This window comes from Coturnix japonica, chromosome 4 (assembly GCF_054131305.1).
Source record: "Coturnix japonica strain WE chromosome 4, WE-NBRP24, whole genome shotgun sequence".
NCBI classification, from domain to species: Eukaryota; Metazoa; Chordata; class Aves; order Galliformes; family Phasianidae; genus Coturnix; species Coturnix japonica.
The window spans coordinates 38,836,807-38,850,797 of record NC_140666.1 but is presented as its reverse complement, the minus strand read 5'-3'; the positions used below and the strand labels follow the sequence as shown (position 1 = coordinate 38,850,797).

General features: G+C 42.9%; 1 protein-coding gene across 11 annotated transcripts in view; it reads right to left on the bottom strand.

Annotated features, from left to right (window-relative positions):
- Positions 1–13,991, bottom strand: part of SLC20A2 (solute carrier family 20 member 2) — a 55,320-nt gene that overhangs the window by 25,161 nt on the left and 16,168 nt on the right. For 4 of the 11 annotated variants that reach the window (XR_014945776.1, XM_085546562.1, XM_085546568.1 and 1 more), the window contains exons 2-4: positions 11,316–11,459; positions 4,594–5,133; positions 253–393 (exon numbers count right to left, since the gene is read on the bottom strand). Coding sequence is in view for 10 of the 11 variants with exons in the window: in XM_085546562.1 (XP_085402688.1) it covers positions 253–393; positions 4,594–4,882 (430 nt within the window). In the remaining variant the exon portion in view is untranslated. Of the gene's footprint in view, positions 1–252; positions 394–4,593; positions 5,134–11,148; positions 11,234–11,315; positions 11,460–11,630; positions 11,799–12,162; positions 12,274–13,991 lie in introns of those variants that run through there. The other 7 variants (XM_015861266.3, XM_085546570.1, XM_085546567.1 and 4 more) reach the window with 5 other exon arrangements.

The following is a 13,991-nucleotide window of genomic DNA, read 5'->3' as shown; positions in this document are numbered from 1 at the left end:
AGCATTAGAAGAGGAGGAGTGTCACCTTGAATCATGTCTGGGAGGCAAAATGTTTCCTCAGCTTACTGCTGGAAGAGCACAACTTGCATTTTACCCTTCTCCAGGGTCGGCCTGTAGATGCATTGCAGCCCTCAGGTGGAAAATAGTTTAAAGACAGAGTGCTGCCAGTACAAGGCATGCTTCTGTGAAAGCTTTTGCAGTCAGTGCACACTTTTTCCCAGACCCTCCCACATAAAAGGAAACGGCAATTACCAATCTTGACAAGTTGCATCCACTGAACTCCCTGTGTGCCAATTGCAACGAGGGAAAATCCAATAGTAGCACCTACAATGCAATGGGTCCCCGATATTGGGAGCTTCAAGAAAGACGCAATCAGCTGCCAAACAGCAGAACCTGGAAAGTGAGGAAGGGAAAAAAGCATAAACTGTGTAAAACAACAATAAAAGAAACGTCACACAGAAAATTCTCAGTGACATACCCTTGTTCTTTTACAAGCACAGCCTACACTCCACATGCACAAGAGAGATCTCCTAAAGAGAATTTTGCTCTTTTTCTGACTCCAAAAGCAGATACTGCAGCAGTCTAATAGCAGCTCTGAACGCTGCAGCTTATTTATGATTTTTTGTTACTAGCAGCACTTATTGCCACACAACAGGACTGCTCTTTTTTGAAGGCTTTCACTATTTTTCACTATTCAGTTCATCAGATTGCACACATAAACAGCTCCAGGTATGTGTCAAGCTTGGAAAACCTCATTCTCTAGAAACAAACCTGGAAGCCTCTAACTGACCAGTGTCAGGAGCCCAGCTGCTGAATTCAGATGCTAACAGAGAAAGGCTCGAATCCTGGCTCAGGGAGCTTTCATGCCTCTTCTCAGCGATGTGCAGCCACTATCCAGAGTTCTCTATAGGATAAATTGCCTGAAGAGGGAGTGAAGATGCTCACTGTCTTGATTTGTAGCTCACTGCAGCACTGGTGAATTCAGGCTGTGGAAAAAAAGATCCCTAGCACTACAGACAGGACCTTGTATTCAGCTTCATTCAACATCTGGATGGTTAGATTAGACCACAGCTGGGCAGCAAGCCCACCAGCATGCAGCCCCACGCTCTGACTCCACAGTACAAAAGGTCCTCTTGCAGTGGGGACATCCAAATCATCTGGGCCATGACTTAAGTTTTCTGTTTATCTTGTAGAATATTAGAGAGTTCTTAGTAATATCTCTTCTTCATCTTAAGACTTCATGGTCTTGAGACAAAATCTTAATATGTTACGAAGCTCCAAGACGACAGCAATCAAACTGCAATGAGAGAACCCATATTTTCTGGATCATGCCATCAGTCTTCACAGATCTGCAGTAGACACAGATGATAAAGCAAGGCTGCTGAACACACGCTGCCACTCATATCCCAGCCTCTAGCCTCAGTTTCAACAGGTGAGGATGGCTTGAAGATCTTGAAATGGAGTCTGGCTACATATCAGGGTTTAAATGCACTGAAAAAGAGCTGAGATGAGGTTTTGCAGCTCCATGATACACACATAAAGAGGTGAGAGAGCAAGGAGCCAATGACTGATGCCCTCTGAAGATGCACAAGGGCTCCAGTGCAAGGAACACAGGGATGATGCTCAAGATGAGGCACAGTGAAGGAACAGTCTTGACAGCAGAGGCTGGTAGAGAAGACAGGTGGGAAGGTATAAAGAAACGAAGGGAAGAATGAAAGGTATACTTATAAACAAGCCTCAGAGACTGGTCTGTCACTTCAAACAAGCCATTATACTGTCAAGTTTCTGCCTTATAAATACCAAGCCACTCAGCCTTGCCAGATAAATCTGCTGGCATCATATGCAGTGTGGAAGTTGACCAAGCTGTAAAACTGATCTTTCCTGAGGCACCATCCCAAAACAACTGGTACTCCTACTAGTATTGCAAATACTAGATCAACCAAGGAACACCTGCCCTTTCATTTTTTGGCCTCTCTCCCCATACACTATAACAAAAATAAATACACTCCGAAACCTTTGGCATGAACTTAAGAGGTCAGCAAGTGGAAGTGAGGTAAAAGGGAACACACATGGTAACATCTCTGAAGAGCCAAGTGAACAAGGAGATAAGTCAGCCACAGACACATAATTGCACACAAAAAAGTCTTTCTAAAAAATAGAGAAAATGCTTCCAAGTGACAGCTGCACTACAAATGTGCAAAGATGGCTGGTTTGGTTTTTGTTTGTTTGTTTGTTTTAATGGGGAAAGCAGGGAATATGGCACTATTTCTTATCTGGATTGATTAATCCAGAAGACAAATAGGAGGGCAAGTAGAGGAGGACTGACAGGTAGCCTAAGGAGGACAATGTATAGTCTAAAGAAGTTAAAGCAAGCATGTCAGAGTACAGAAGAAAATACAAATTAAGCCAGAGCAGGACTATCCTCTGGGGCTTGCAGTGCCGTAAGGCAGACACCTAAACTATCAACATCAATCCTTAACTCCTCTCCAACAAAAAATGCATGTTTCCAACCTTGACAAAACCAGCCCAAAAACCAGAGGGCTCATTAGAACTTGTCCTGGCCCACAGCACAAATGCTCCAGTATAGAAGCACACTACAGCATCGCAAAAGTGAGAGTCCCAAATATTTGAAGCACCAAAAATTAACATTTTAGAAGGTTATAAATTATTACAAAATGCCACATTACAAAATGTAAATGCACATTATGTCATCCCCAGACAATCCCAGTGCTCCTTGCTTCCTTCTTGCTGACCAAGTGGTTGCTTTGAAAATCCCCATCTGCTGTCTGCAAGCATCAAGAGATCTTCCAGTAACATCTTGAAAGAGGACACTGTGATTGTTGGTCTCCTCCATACAGTTGGTTCATAGAAGCCTCACTGAAATTCAGAAGCTAACTCTGTTCATGGAAGCATGACCACGGTGCATAAGAGAATGGAGAGAAATGTACTGAGGAAAAAGAGGAAGCATACAGGGGGGAAATCACAGAGAAAATATTGTACATCCAGAGGAAAGCTGGAGGTGGATTTGAGGGGAAAAAATGGAACCTGCAGTTGGTAATTTGTGCTTAATTCAGAGATTTAAAATGTGGGATTTATTCTTAATGCCCTTACTGAAGGAAGGGAATGCAACCGGTCATGAAGTTCACACAGGCTTACGTAAAACACACATGCAAATAAGTTGTTTTCCTTGAGCTTCTGGCCAGTTGCCTCCACAGGGGGCATAGGGGACATAAAACATTGCCCAGACAGGATCAGAACATCATGAAGAGATACAGAAAGGGGAAAAGACTCGTGTTCTGCAGGTGGCGGTCAGGAGATGTAGGTCACTTACATCACACGTGGTGTGGGCTGCTCTCAGGTGCGAGTTGGAAATGATGTAGCTATCTCAGGAAGAAAAGGGTAAATACTACAAGCAGAGTAACACTCCTCAGTCATCCCACTGAGGCTTGAGGGCAAGAGCAGGAATCTGCAGCTGGCCTTGCCAGGCATCAAGACAGAGGAAGCAATGGAGCTAAGGAGTGCTGAAGATGTTCTTTGCAGTTGCCCTGTATGAGACAGCAGCTAATCGGCTCTTCTTCCTCTTCACCAGGGGAGGCAGCCAGTCTTCTGGAGGCTCAGGGGTGGTGAAGGTCAAAGAGGAGCATCGTCCCTCTCACACACATCAAAACTAACTCAGTCCAGCCCAGAAAGTGGCAGTCTAAGCCCATCTTGATCCATTACAATTTTTTAAAAGTGCAGAAACGGGGGAAAAAGGCACATAGTAGATCTCTGTATGGAATCGCCTATTCTTTGTGTGGGTTCTGTTCAAAAACTGGGGGGAGTGCTTCCTGCTTGCTGTATCCTGCCCTTTAAAAGCAGGTTTGCTGTTGATCCTTATGGGAGCTCTCCAAAAGCTCACAAAGCCTCTTGCATACAAACAAAGGAGAAATACCAGGGCTTAATGTTACTTACCTCAGAATATGCCACTTGTTCTGAACAGAGATTAATTTAACTGCAAACAAAAGTGTACAGAGTAGACTCAGAGGTACACAGAACTGCTGCTGGTTTGAGTTAGAAAAAGTAAAAATGCCTTTAGAGTGTGCCCATCTATCCTTACTGCTCCTTGAAGTTTTGTCACGGGGCAGGATTAAGCATACGATTAATTGCAATCAGTCAGCAAAACCACCAGTTTAAGCAAATATGCTTCATCTTCTTTATTTTTTAAAACTATTTGTGCAATTGCTTTAATACTTATTCGTTGTAAAATTTCTGCGGGATTTTCTCTGCAGTCACAAATGGTGTGCTGACATATTTTCCATTTACCACAATATAAATCTCCGAAATCTTTTCTTTTTAGGTTCTCTAGGAATACATGTATATGATCCATTACATTAAACATTTTTTCCTCTATTAGCTTAATGGCTGAATAGCTGGAAAATGAAAATGATTAGAAGAGTTTTTAAAAAGTAGGAGCCCAAAAAGGGAATGTAAACCCCTCTATTTGCACAAAACAAGATGTGAGTGCAGAAGATGTAAATTCAATTAGAACATTCACAATGAGCAGGATGACAAACGTGCGGTGATTGTTACTCGGAGCAATAAAGCATTACTTACCAACCATGGCGCTGACCTCTCCTGCCATCAGCAGCGGCACAGTGTTGTTGTACAGGTTAACATCAATTATACCTTTCCGGATCGTTTCTCCTACTTTTGCTCCCAGCAGTACCGAGCCAGTAGTTTCAAAAACTGAAGCCAAAATGCAAGCCTGGCGCAAAGTCACTACACCAGAGCCCACGGCAGTTCCGAAAGAATTGGCAACATCATTTGCACCCACTGAAAATGCTAAAATAAAAGCAATGATAAAACCCACAATGACCATCCACAGGTACTCCTCCATTGCCATCTTTCCCCAGAGTGTAGATCAGTTTCCCCTTTGCAAATAGTTAATAGTCAAGGCTGGAGGGAACCGTAACGGATTTGGAAAGCAGATTTCTTGTAAACAATGAGTTCTCTCTGGTAGTGTTAGAATGTGAAGAAACTGCTAACTGCCGATTTTCACACTACTATAAATACTGTTCAGTTGCCTGCGCTCAATCAGCAGTGAAGAACATTCCATATTTTGCTCCCAAACTGGTACAGCAGCGGTGTCCCGTCCTGCAGCAGAAAGAAAGAAAAGAAGATTAAAAAAAAAGAGGGAGTACTCTGCAGAGCCTGTCTCAGAGCGTGTTTTCTGTAGTAAACAGATGATTTGAATCCCCTAATGGGACCCTGCTTTGGCATGTGACTGTTCTAAATCATAAAGCAATTCAAAAAGGTTAAAATTAGGTCACCTCCAAAGCAACACGCCTCTTGCAGTATCACTGGCTGAGAGAACATTTTGATCGCTTTAAAAGGACTCAGAGAGGTTGCTGTTTTCTGTTGCGTTTACCGAGCAGTGTGATAAACCTTTTTTCTAGGAGGATTCGGTTTGGCCCTTGGCACCAAGTGAACATACAGCATGTGAGACACACAGACTACACTGCACAGCATGACTCCCAGTCGATGGGTGCTGCCCAGCTCCGTTGCCCTCTGCAGAGCTATCCCATTTTACCAGCTGTAGCCAGGGATGCACTCCTTTGGAAAATGATTTTGTCTATGAAACATCACCAAAATATCTCAAGAGCACTGATAATCATCTATTGATACTATCACAGCCCAGGCAGTAAGGACAGCATTTTCTTACAGCTTCTCAGCCACTGAGTCAGCACAGTGATCACAACATTCCCACGTGTTCCTATAGATCTACGTAAGTGTAGGAAAAAAAATGACTAAAACATTTTAAGCTCTCTCCTCTTTTCTGTAGGTAGTTACTCATTACTAATAAGCTTATTATACTCAAACCATTCTTATGCATATGTTTGAATAGTTTTTTATGACTTTGGTTTTATGAAATCCATTTTGAACTACCTCTTAGTCTTTAATTAGCTTAATCTGAAATATGAGCGAGATCTTTAAACCAAAAATGCAAGCAGGAAGGGGCTTCAAAAAATAAAAGCTTCACCATCCAAAAGGGTATATCTTGATCTCTAGGTCAACAAGAAAGCCATTAAATATATTTATATAAATCAAACATAAAAACCACACCTGTATATCCAGCTGTCACCTTGCTCCCTTTGACCTGCCTTTGAAACAGAGGCAGTTTGAAACCAAAGTATTTTTGAGAATATGTAAGGAAAAATTACCATTCTCCAGATTTGGCTCAGACAGACTGTATGAATCCTTCACACATTTGCCCCCCAGACTCCTAATCTTTAAATCAACTGTCACAGGTGCAAAGCATCGCTGAACTCAAGCCTGTAAGGACTCACAGGACCCATAAGCAGTAAGAACCAAGGTGGTTAAAGGCTGGAAGCAAACACCAGACTGGAGAAATCCATCTGCCTCTTCCATTGGCTGCTTCTCTTGTAGCAGTCATCTACATCTACAAAAGCCATCTGGTATCATCTTCCTACCTATAACTCCAGGGAAGTGCCATTTTGAAGGTGGTGAGGGGTCACGGGCATATTCAGCAGGAAATATCTGCCCACCAACTGTGTACCTTGCAAAAAGCAATTCAGAGACTTGGAGGAACTCAGAAGGCAAACATTGAGCCCATGCTCAGTTTCAAAACCATGCTGAAGTTCTTTTGAATGCACTGAAGGTCTGCGTTAGGAGGGAAGGAGGATTTCTGCAGAGAACATCCAAAACCTCAGAAATCATGATGAAATTAAAAAATAATGAGATTTTGCATATTTCTGAGATGCTGTATCATTGAGAACTACCAGGAGGGAAACGTCACTTCGATAATTAAGTAATCGTTCCCTGAAAAGCCCTGAAGTTTATGTCAAGGATTGATGCTTTATCCAAACATACATATTAAGGAGAAAAGATTTCTCTTTTTTCCTCCAGACTCCGCAGAGGCTGGGCAATTGTTGCTCCGGTCTTTTCCAGATATGGAGCAGACATCAACCCCTGAATGATTTGCACTCCAAAATAACATCTTGGAAGGTCTTAACTGCTGAAAACATTTGTATAAGGATTTTTATACTATGAGATAACATGTGAAAATGAAGCCCCAATGCATTTTTCATGTTTGAAGATTTGTTGCCCATAATTCATGAGCGCTTAGCCCTTGGAGTAGGAAAAGGCTTGAAGAGGGGGAAAGGCTAACAATATTTGGAAGAATTGATTACAGCTAGAGCTTGTCTGCCTGAGAAGGAGGACTAAGCTTGTGGCGTGCAACCAGGAGACACTGAGACATGCCAATGCCCAGCCCATAGCCCGGGAGCCTTTCCCAGTCATCCTCATACTGAGAGCCTTGTTACATACCTTGCTTCAGATGGAACCACAACAGAAAACAAGATTACTCAAGATAAAGTGTTAATGAAGCAGTGGTTTGAGCAGTTCAGCCTGCAAGGCACTCTGAGGACTGACTCGCTGTTGCGTGAGCCAAGGACTGTCACTTCAGAATTCTCTGCAGAGAGCATAAGTGTGCAGGCATGGGGACAGAGAAATATTTCTTTCCTTACTCTGTTAGATTCACTCGTTTTTATTTATGTACGTTGCATTTTCGCTGAGAGAAGTGCTGGACCAAGATCCTTCCTTGATGCTGGAGATTCATGATTAAATTCCTTACCCTGCATGCATTTGCACAGCACCTTGGCCAAGTTAGCCTCTGTACCTCAGCACCCTCTTCAAAAAATGGGAAAACTTGCCTGAAATGCGCAGGCATCCACAAACACAGTGATTATGAGAGTCCCGTTTCCTTCAGACCCATGAGATGTAAGCAAATCCTTATTTCCAGCAGAGGTCTGTCTCCCATCCACTTACCAACCAACCTCCCAATTTTCTGAGGAGACCCAATCTCTCCGATGGGGGAAAGCATGAGTAGTGTGACATTCCCCAACACAGCAGAGCTCACGGGACAGCATTTATTCAATCCAGTTCATCCAGCTTCCATAATAAACTGTGAGGCTGCCCTCACAGTTTCCCTGGGGGATGAGCTCCAGGTGGTCCCAAAGAAATGAAGGCTGAAAGTATGTGTGATGAGGCAAAGAGCTCTGAAATCTCCTGGTGAAGGCCACAGAGCCTCAAAGTGTGCTGGTGGGGCTCTTGGCAAAGGACTCAGAGGGGGAGCTACATGACCGCCATCCCTGGAACACAATATGGGGAGGAAGGGATGCCTGCAGCAAGATGGCACCGCAAGGTTCAACACAGAGGTCCTCCTTTGAAGTCTTGACTCAATTTTGCCACGGCCAGAACGTGGCAGTAGCTATACCTTGTCTTTTACACATCTAAAATCCAAGTGAAAAGAGGAAAGGGAATGGGCACATTTAAAAACTAATGTGCAGGCAGTGTTTGAGCGGTGTTACTACTTTCTCCTTAAGTAAGCAGGAGATGTTAAAAGCTTAAAGAAATGGAAAGAAGGAAGAAAAAAAAAAACAGTTACATCTACTCCACTGTGAAAGTTTTCAGAAATGCAAAATATCCTGCAAAGTAGGCCAGCGACTAAATACAGACTAAATCTTGTAGCGTGCTTCTTTCTGGAGCCCAAAATACATCTGGCATGCTTGGGCACGCTGAGCTATGCCCCTCCTCACCTAATCTAGCCCATGAGCTGTGGTATTTTGAGTTGTTGCTGGGACAAAAAAGAAATGGGTAAAAACACCACACAGGAGAGTGACGGACCATCAGCTTTGCACAATGTCTGAAAGTCTCCATCCCATTTTGCCCTCTTGTATTTTCTTAATACGCCTCTGTGATGCCAATTGCAATAAAGCCTGATCTGCTCAGCACTGGGAGATCCTCAGCTTCACCTGCAGGACCGATGTCATCTCCCCAGCCGGCTGCACCAGACAGAGAGGTTACCCTGTCAGAGCACAGGGCCTTGTGGTGTGTGATGAGGCCAGGCCTGCAGGGCACCGGGCACCGGGCCCAGGCTACAGTGCACACCTCTGCGGGATGCTGTGATGCGTGAATGTGGAACGACACTGGGGCGAGTCTTCCGGCCACAGGAAGCTGATCTGGCATTAAAGGCAAGGTTTTTAGCTAACGTGGCCTCCTTCTGATCAATAATTAGTGTGGCCTTCCTGGGCCTTGTGAAGCAGGCTCTTTCAGTGGACTTACTAACTTGCATTCCAATGTGAAAAACCTGATTGTTGGAAATGCTAAGCATATCCTCACTGGCAGATGACCCAGACAGCCCCTGTGATGTCAGTTTGCCTCTTGCTGACTGTGCTCAGAGTTCCTCCTTCCCGGAGGAAAGGAGTAGAACAGCAGCAAGGTGAGGAGCACCGCAGCTCATTGAGAGCGACAAGCAGATGGGCAGGAAAAGTCAGGAAGCGAGACGCGGGAGATCATTTCAGGACATGTTTATATGTGGGCACTTACTAAGAGAGCTATTCTGGAAACTATTCACAATACATTACTAAGCGTAGGCAAGTTTTTTGGTGAAAAATTAACAGGAAATTGGAAATATGATGTTGTCAGTTCTTATTTTTTTAGCCAAACAGATTGCTGCTGGAGAGAAAGCAAAACCTAACAACAGCGACGAATAGTTAAACAAATGCTAAGGACTAGGTTCAAAGTCTGATGAAGCGATCCCAGTGCATTACCCACCAGCAGTCCAGCTGGGTGACAGAGAGGAACAAACAGAGACCCGATAAATGCTCTTTCATCTTCCCTCTCCTGAAAATTAGGAGAGAATCCACTGCATTCACGTGAAACATTAAAATGTACACAAATCACACTGCACGCAACCCTTCTGCCATCAGCAGCTGCCCCATGCTGGAGTTTAAAGCTTCGCCCTGATATAGACAGGATGGGGATTCAGTGGGTTTCCATTTTCAACTCTTGTTTTGTTATTGTTGTTGTTGTTTCCAGTGTTGATCATGTATGAGCAAAAATGTCAAGGCAGCAGCTAATGTGGCATTTCTAAAGACAACCATTACAAGAACTCCACTTTGCATTGTGACAGGAGATACAGGGGAGGACAATTTCTTCTCCCCTGCAGTGCTCAAAAAAGCAAATATTTTGTTAGACTGCTGTGTTTAATTTGCACCGACAGGACCTTCACTTCTCATTACTGGTGGCTGAAAAGTCTGTCTCAAACATTTACCACACTGGGGCTTTCAGGAGTTTATTCCATCCCATCCAACTGTGTGCTGTTCTTTACATAAGATGCATTTGTCAAGCTTGCCACCTATGTATATATAAGTGCAGAGATCTTCTAAATTCACAATAGCTCAGGCATTGTAGCCTATTGGTACTAAATACAGCACTGCACAGAAATCACACATGATTTATAAGCAAAGCTCTTGACAGTTCACAAAAATAATTCTTATCTTTTCTAGTTCCTGCTTGGGCCATAAGACTCACAAAGTATCTGTTTTAGGTTACTAATATTACATCTGTGATATGGAAGGTGGTACAATTTGAGCCGTTCGAGACTAAGAACATCCCTATATGGCTCTAAATTACACGGACAGGACTTGTCACAAGGCCAAGCGTGATGCAAGTTTCATGCTCCAGGACACAAAAACCACCGCTTTACTTTTAAAAATCAATTACCATGTACTCAGAAGCAGTTCTATATCAATCAGTTCCTATTTTAACACAGTCGCTATGTGTTTGTGCATACTTGGCACTACTGCTTGATATGGAAACGGCATTGAAGTTCACTGTTTTCCAGGGGCTCCTATCAAGTTTAACATTGCTGAGAGGGACTGTCACCTTCAGCTCCCAAAACGTGCAGAGGATGCTATGTTTTCCTAGACCCCAGTGACCTCTGTTCCCACTACCAACAGGCCAAAAATGCAGATAAAATATTTAGTGTGAGATCGTGTTGCCGAAAACATTCTCTAAAGTGATAGAGAACAGTCATGCACGAGCAGTAATTCTACAGACCACTGAAGTAAGCTAGGCAAGGTATCAACAAGTCCTCATTCACCTGTTGATAAAGATATTTTTATGTACTGAAGAACAGTTTTATCTTTCAGTGCCTGAGCAAAGTCTTTCTAACATGCAAATAGCTTCTATGATTCTGCACAAGAGATTTCCAAGATCTGTTCAGAGAAAACAAACAAGTGCTTTGAGGATATTTAAACTACATTTTAGAAAAGAAAGCCATGCACGGAAACCTTTATAACTCACCCAATACTTAAAAGTTGTTTCAAGAGAAACAGGAGCTGAGTTCTCCCAGCAGCATGCCTTCCTGATTGTAAATAGAGGCTGAAGTCTAAAATAGATAGCCTATCATTCAGCACAGCCACATCTGAACATGCAAACTTCCAGAGGGTATAAAGAGTGCTGCGACTTACACAGGCAGTCCTCGGATAGAATTCCCTCCAGCACAGGGGAGCCCGCAAACACAGCTCCGAGAAGCATCAGCGCGAGTCCAGAGCCGTGTTCAGGAGGTGGAAATCTGCCTCCTCTTAAGCAAAGAATTCTGCTGGGGGTGGGCACTGATAAAACACAACACTGCGTCACAATTGCACTCGTTAGGCAAACCAATCCAAGGAAGCTCATATTAAAACAACAAAACGCTCTCTCTCTCTCTCTCTCTCTCCTTTTCCCCCCAGGCAAAGGCATAAACCAGATAGTGAACTTCCTTTTTATTTTGTTAAATCTCTTACCACGAGCAGTGACCACTGGGCATTCTGGGGTGATCGGGTGGGCTCTCCTTTTTGCAAGCACACTGAGTCTACGCTTAATGTAAAGGGTGAAAGAGCAAGAAAGTATGCACATCCGATTGAGGAAAGATGTTGCATGTTCGTTACTTTATCCATGTCGGCAGAGGTCTCACAGGCTATGCAGACTGCAGAAAGCTGAAGATGTGCATGAGTGCGGGCTGGAGCAATGCCTAAGCAAGCAACCTCACTTACAAAAGTTCAGCCTTGATTACACAGTCAGAATTCCTTGAACCACCTTCCTCAGAGTGGGAAAACGCGTACGTTTACTTCAAGGATATACCAGGCTTCTGGTTTATAAGTAAATGGCGTTTCAAACTTAATGCTTTTAGTAAACTTTTAGGTTTGACTCCATTCTGAATCAATGGCATCACATTCAAACATAACAAACTCAAATTTGCCATGCCCTCCACACCTGGGAAAAATGAAATCGCCGATTTAAATCTGCAAACATAAGAGTTGGAAACTTTATTCTTACCTCATCTAGTTTTTCAAGTCTGAATAAAGCCATAATGTTACTTAACAAGGAGGTAAAGGATTTCCAAACTGAGCTCAGCTGCAGATCACAGTCAGGAATAATTTGGTAAATCTGAAAAGTGGTTTATATCTGTTAGAAAAACTCACGTGCATTAGTAAACCTACATCATCTTCTACAGAGAATTAGGGCAAATCTCCAGTTGGAAATCTATAATGCAGAAATGGCATTACAACTTTCCAATTAAAAAAAGAAAAAAAAAAAAAAAGTGATAAATATCAGGCCAAGATTCCTCACAAGAGATATTAGCTCTCGACAGAAGGTCAGCACCCAACCACTGTGAAGCTTGCCCTGTGGCCCATAGCTCTGTGCACAGATAAATCTCAGGGCTGGTTGTGGAGTCCCTCCTTTTCATGTTGTAATTGCTGGCAAACAAGCTCACCAGTTTTAGAAAAGTGAGACAAAGTGGATTTCCCTTCTTCGCAAAAGCCAAACAGGTTGACAATGAGAAGGTTAATCTTCTCCTGCAGATCTGAACACATCCTACTTTTTATCAACCCAAGTGAGGGCGAATCTGATTGTAAACATGAAGTCAGCTTATATTTATAGGTCCAGATTCCACGGATTTAAGGAAGTGAATAAACAAACACAGAAACTTGCTTGGAGTACTTACTTAGCTGTATACTATAGGAAAAAAAAAAAATATATATATATATATATGGAAAAAAAAACCTAAGAGAAAAACCAGAACACAAAATATTATTTTACGTTCTGTTCAAAGCCGATGTGCTGTTGACGACTGATATTGCAAAACTCAGGCACAAGGGATCAGAAGTGGATCCAGCCTCCCTCCAGCTCTCCCTATACTATGGTTCATGCAGCGTGGAGTGCCACCACAAGCGTGCAGACGCAGGTAGGAAGGCCTTCCAGAAGACGCTCCTTGGCCGGGCTACTTGGGAGGGACCTCCATCTCTCCCCAAAGCCAAAGCTGCCAGCCAGTGCTGTGGGAACCATCTCAGACCCACACAGACAACAAAGTGGAACCCTTTGGGTGCCACTTCCCATGAGCCAGCCTGACCACAGCCGTGGTTTCTTGTTGACGTAAACTTCAGAGCAATTGCAAAGGATATAATAAACAGCACAGAAAAAGGAAATATCTTTCAAGCTTTTGTTCTGCTAAATCAGCATTGTGGACCTCAGGCATGGGAAATGTCGATCCAAGATAGGTTGATCATTAAAAAAAGTTACAATTTGGGATACCACTAAAAAACCAGGCAAAGGAAAATTTATGCGACCACAAAGTAAGTGATGAGGATCGGCTTCTGGCGATGGTGGCACCAGTTGGATTCCCACCAAAACAAATATTTGTAGAAATGATAAATATGACATATTGCAATCACAATCAGATATTGGGATTTGTTTTCCATTGTAATTTACTCTGGCAAGTCTGCAACTGAGAGATCCCTGTTCGATTCAGCAATTCCAGTGTAGGCAGATTTATACTCTGCTTTAAATAGACTAATAGGATGTGCTGATTAAAATAATCAATTTGCATTAGTAATTTTCTGAAGGATGCCAAGGTTCTTTTTTATCAGTAACTAAAGCAGCATTAATTGGCAACTTCAGGGCACCATTACATCAAAAGTAGATGCCTTTTTCTGCTGTTCAGGTGGGAAAGCTACATGTTTATGCAGTTAGAGGTATTTTAAAATGCATACAGTTTGAGAAGAAAATAATGGGGGTTGGCTGTCATTTTCTAACATGAAAAACTGTAGGATTTGGAACCTGAATACCTGCAAGCTGTGTTTAGTCAGAAAAGGCAATGCAATAAA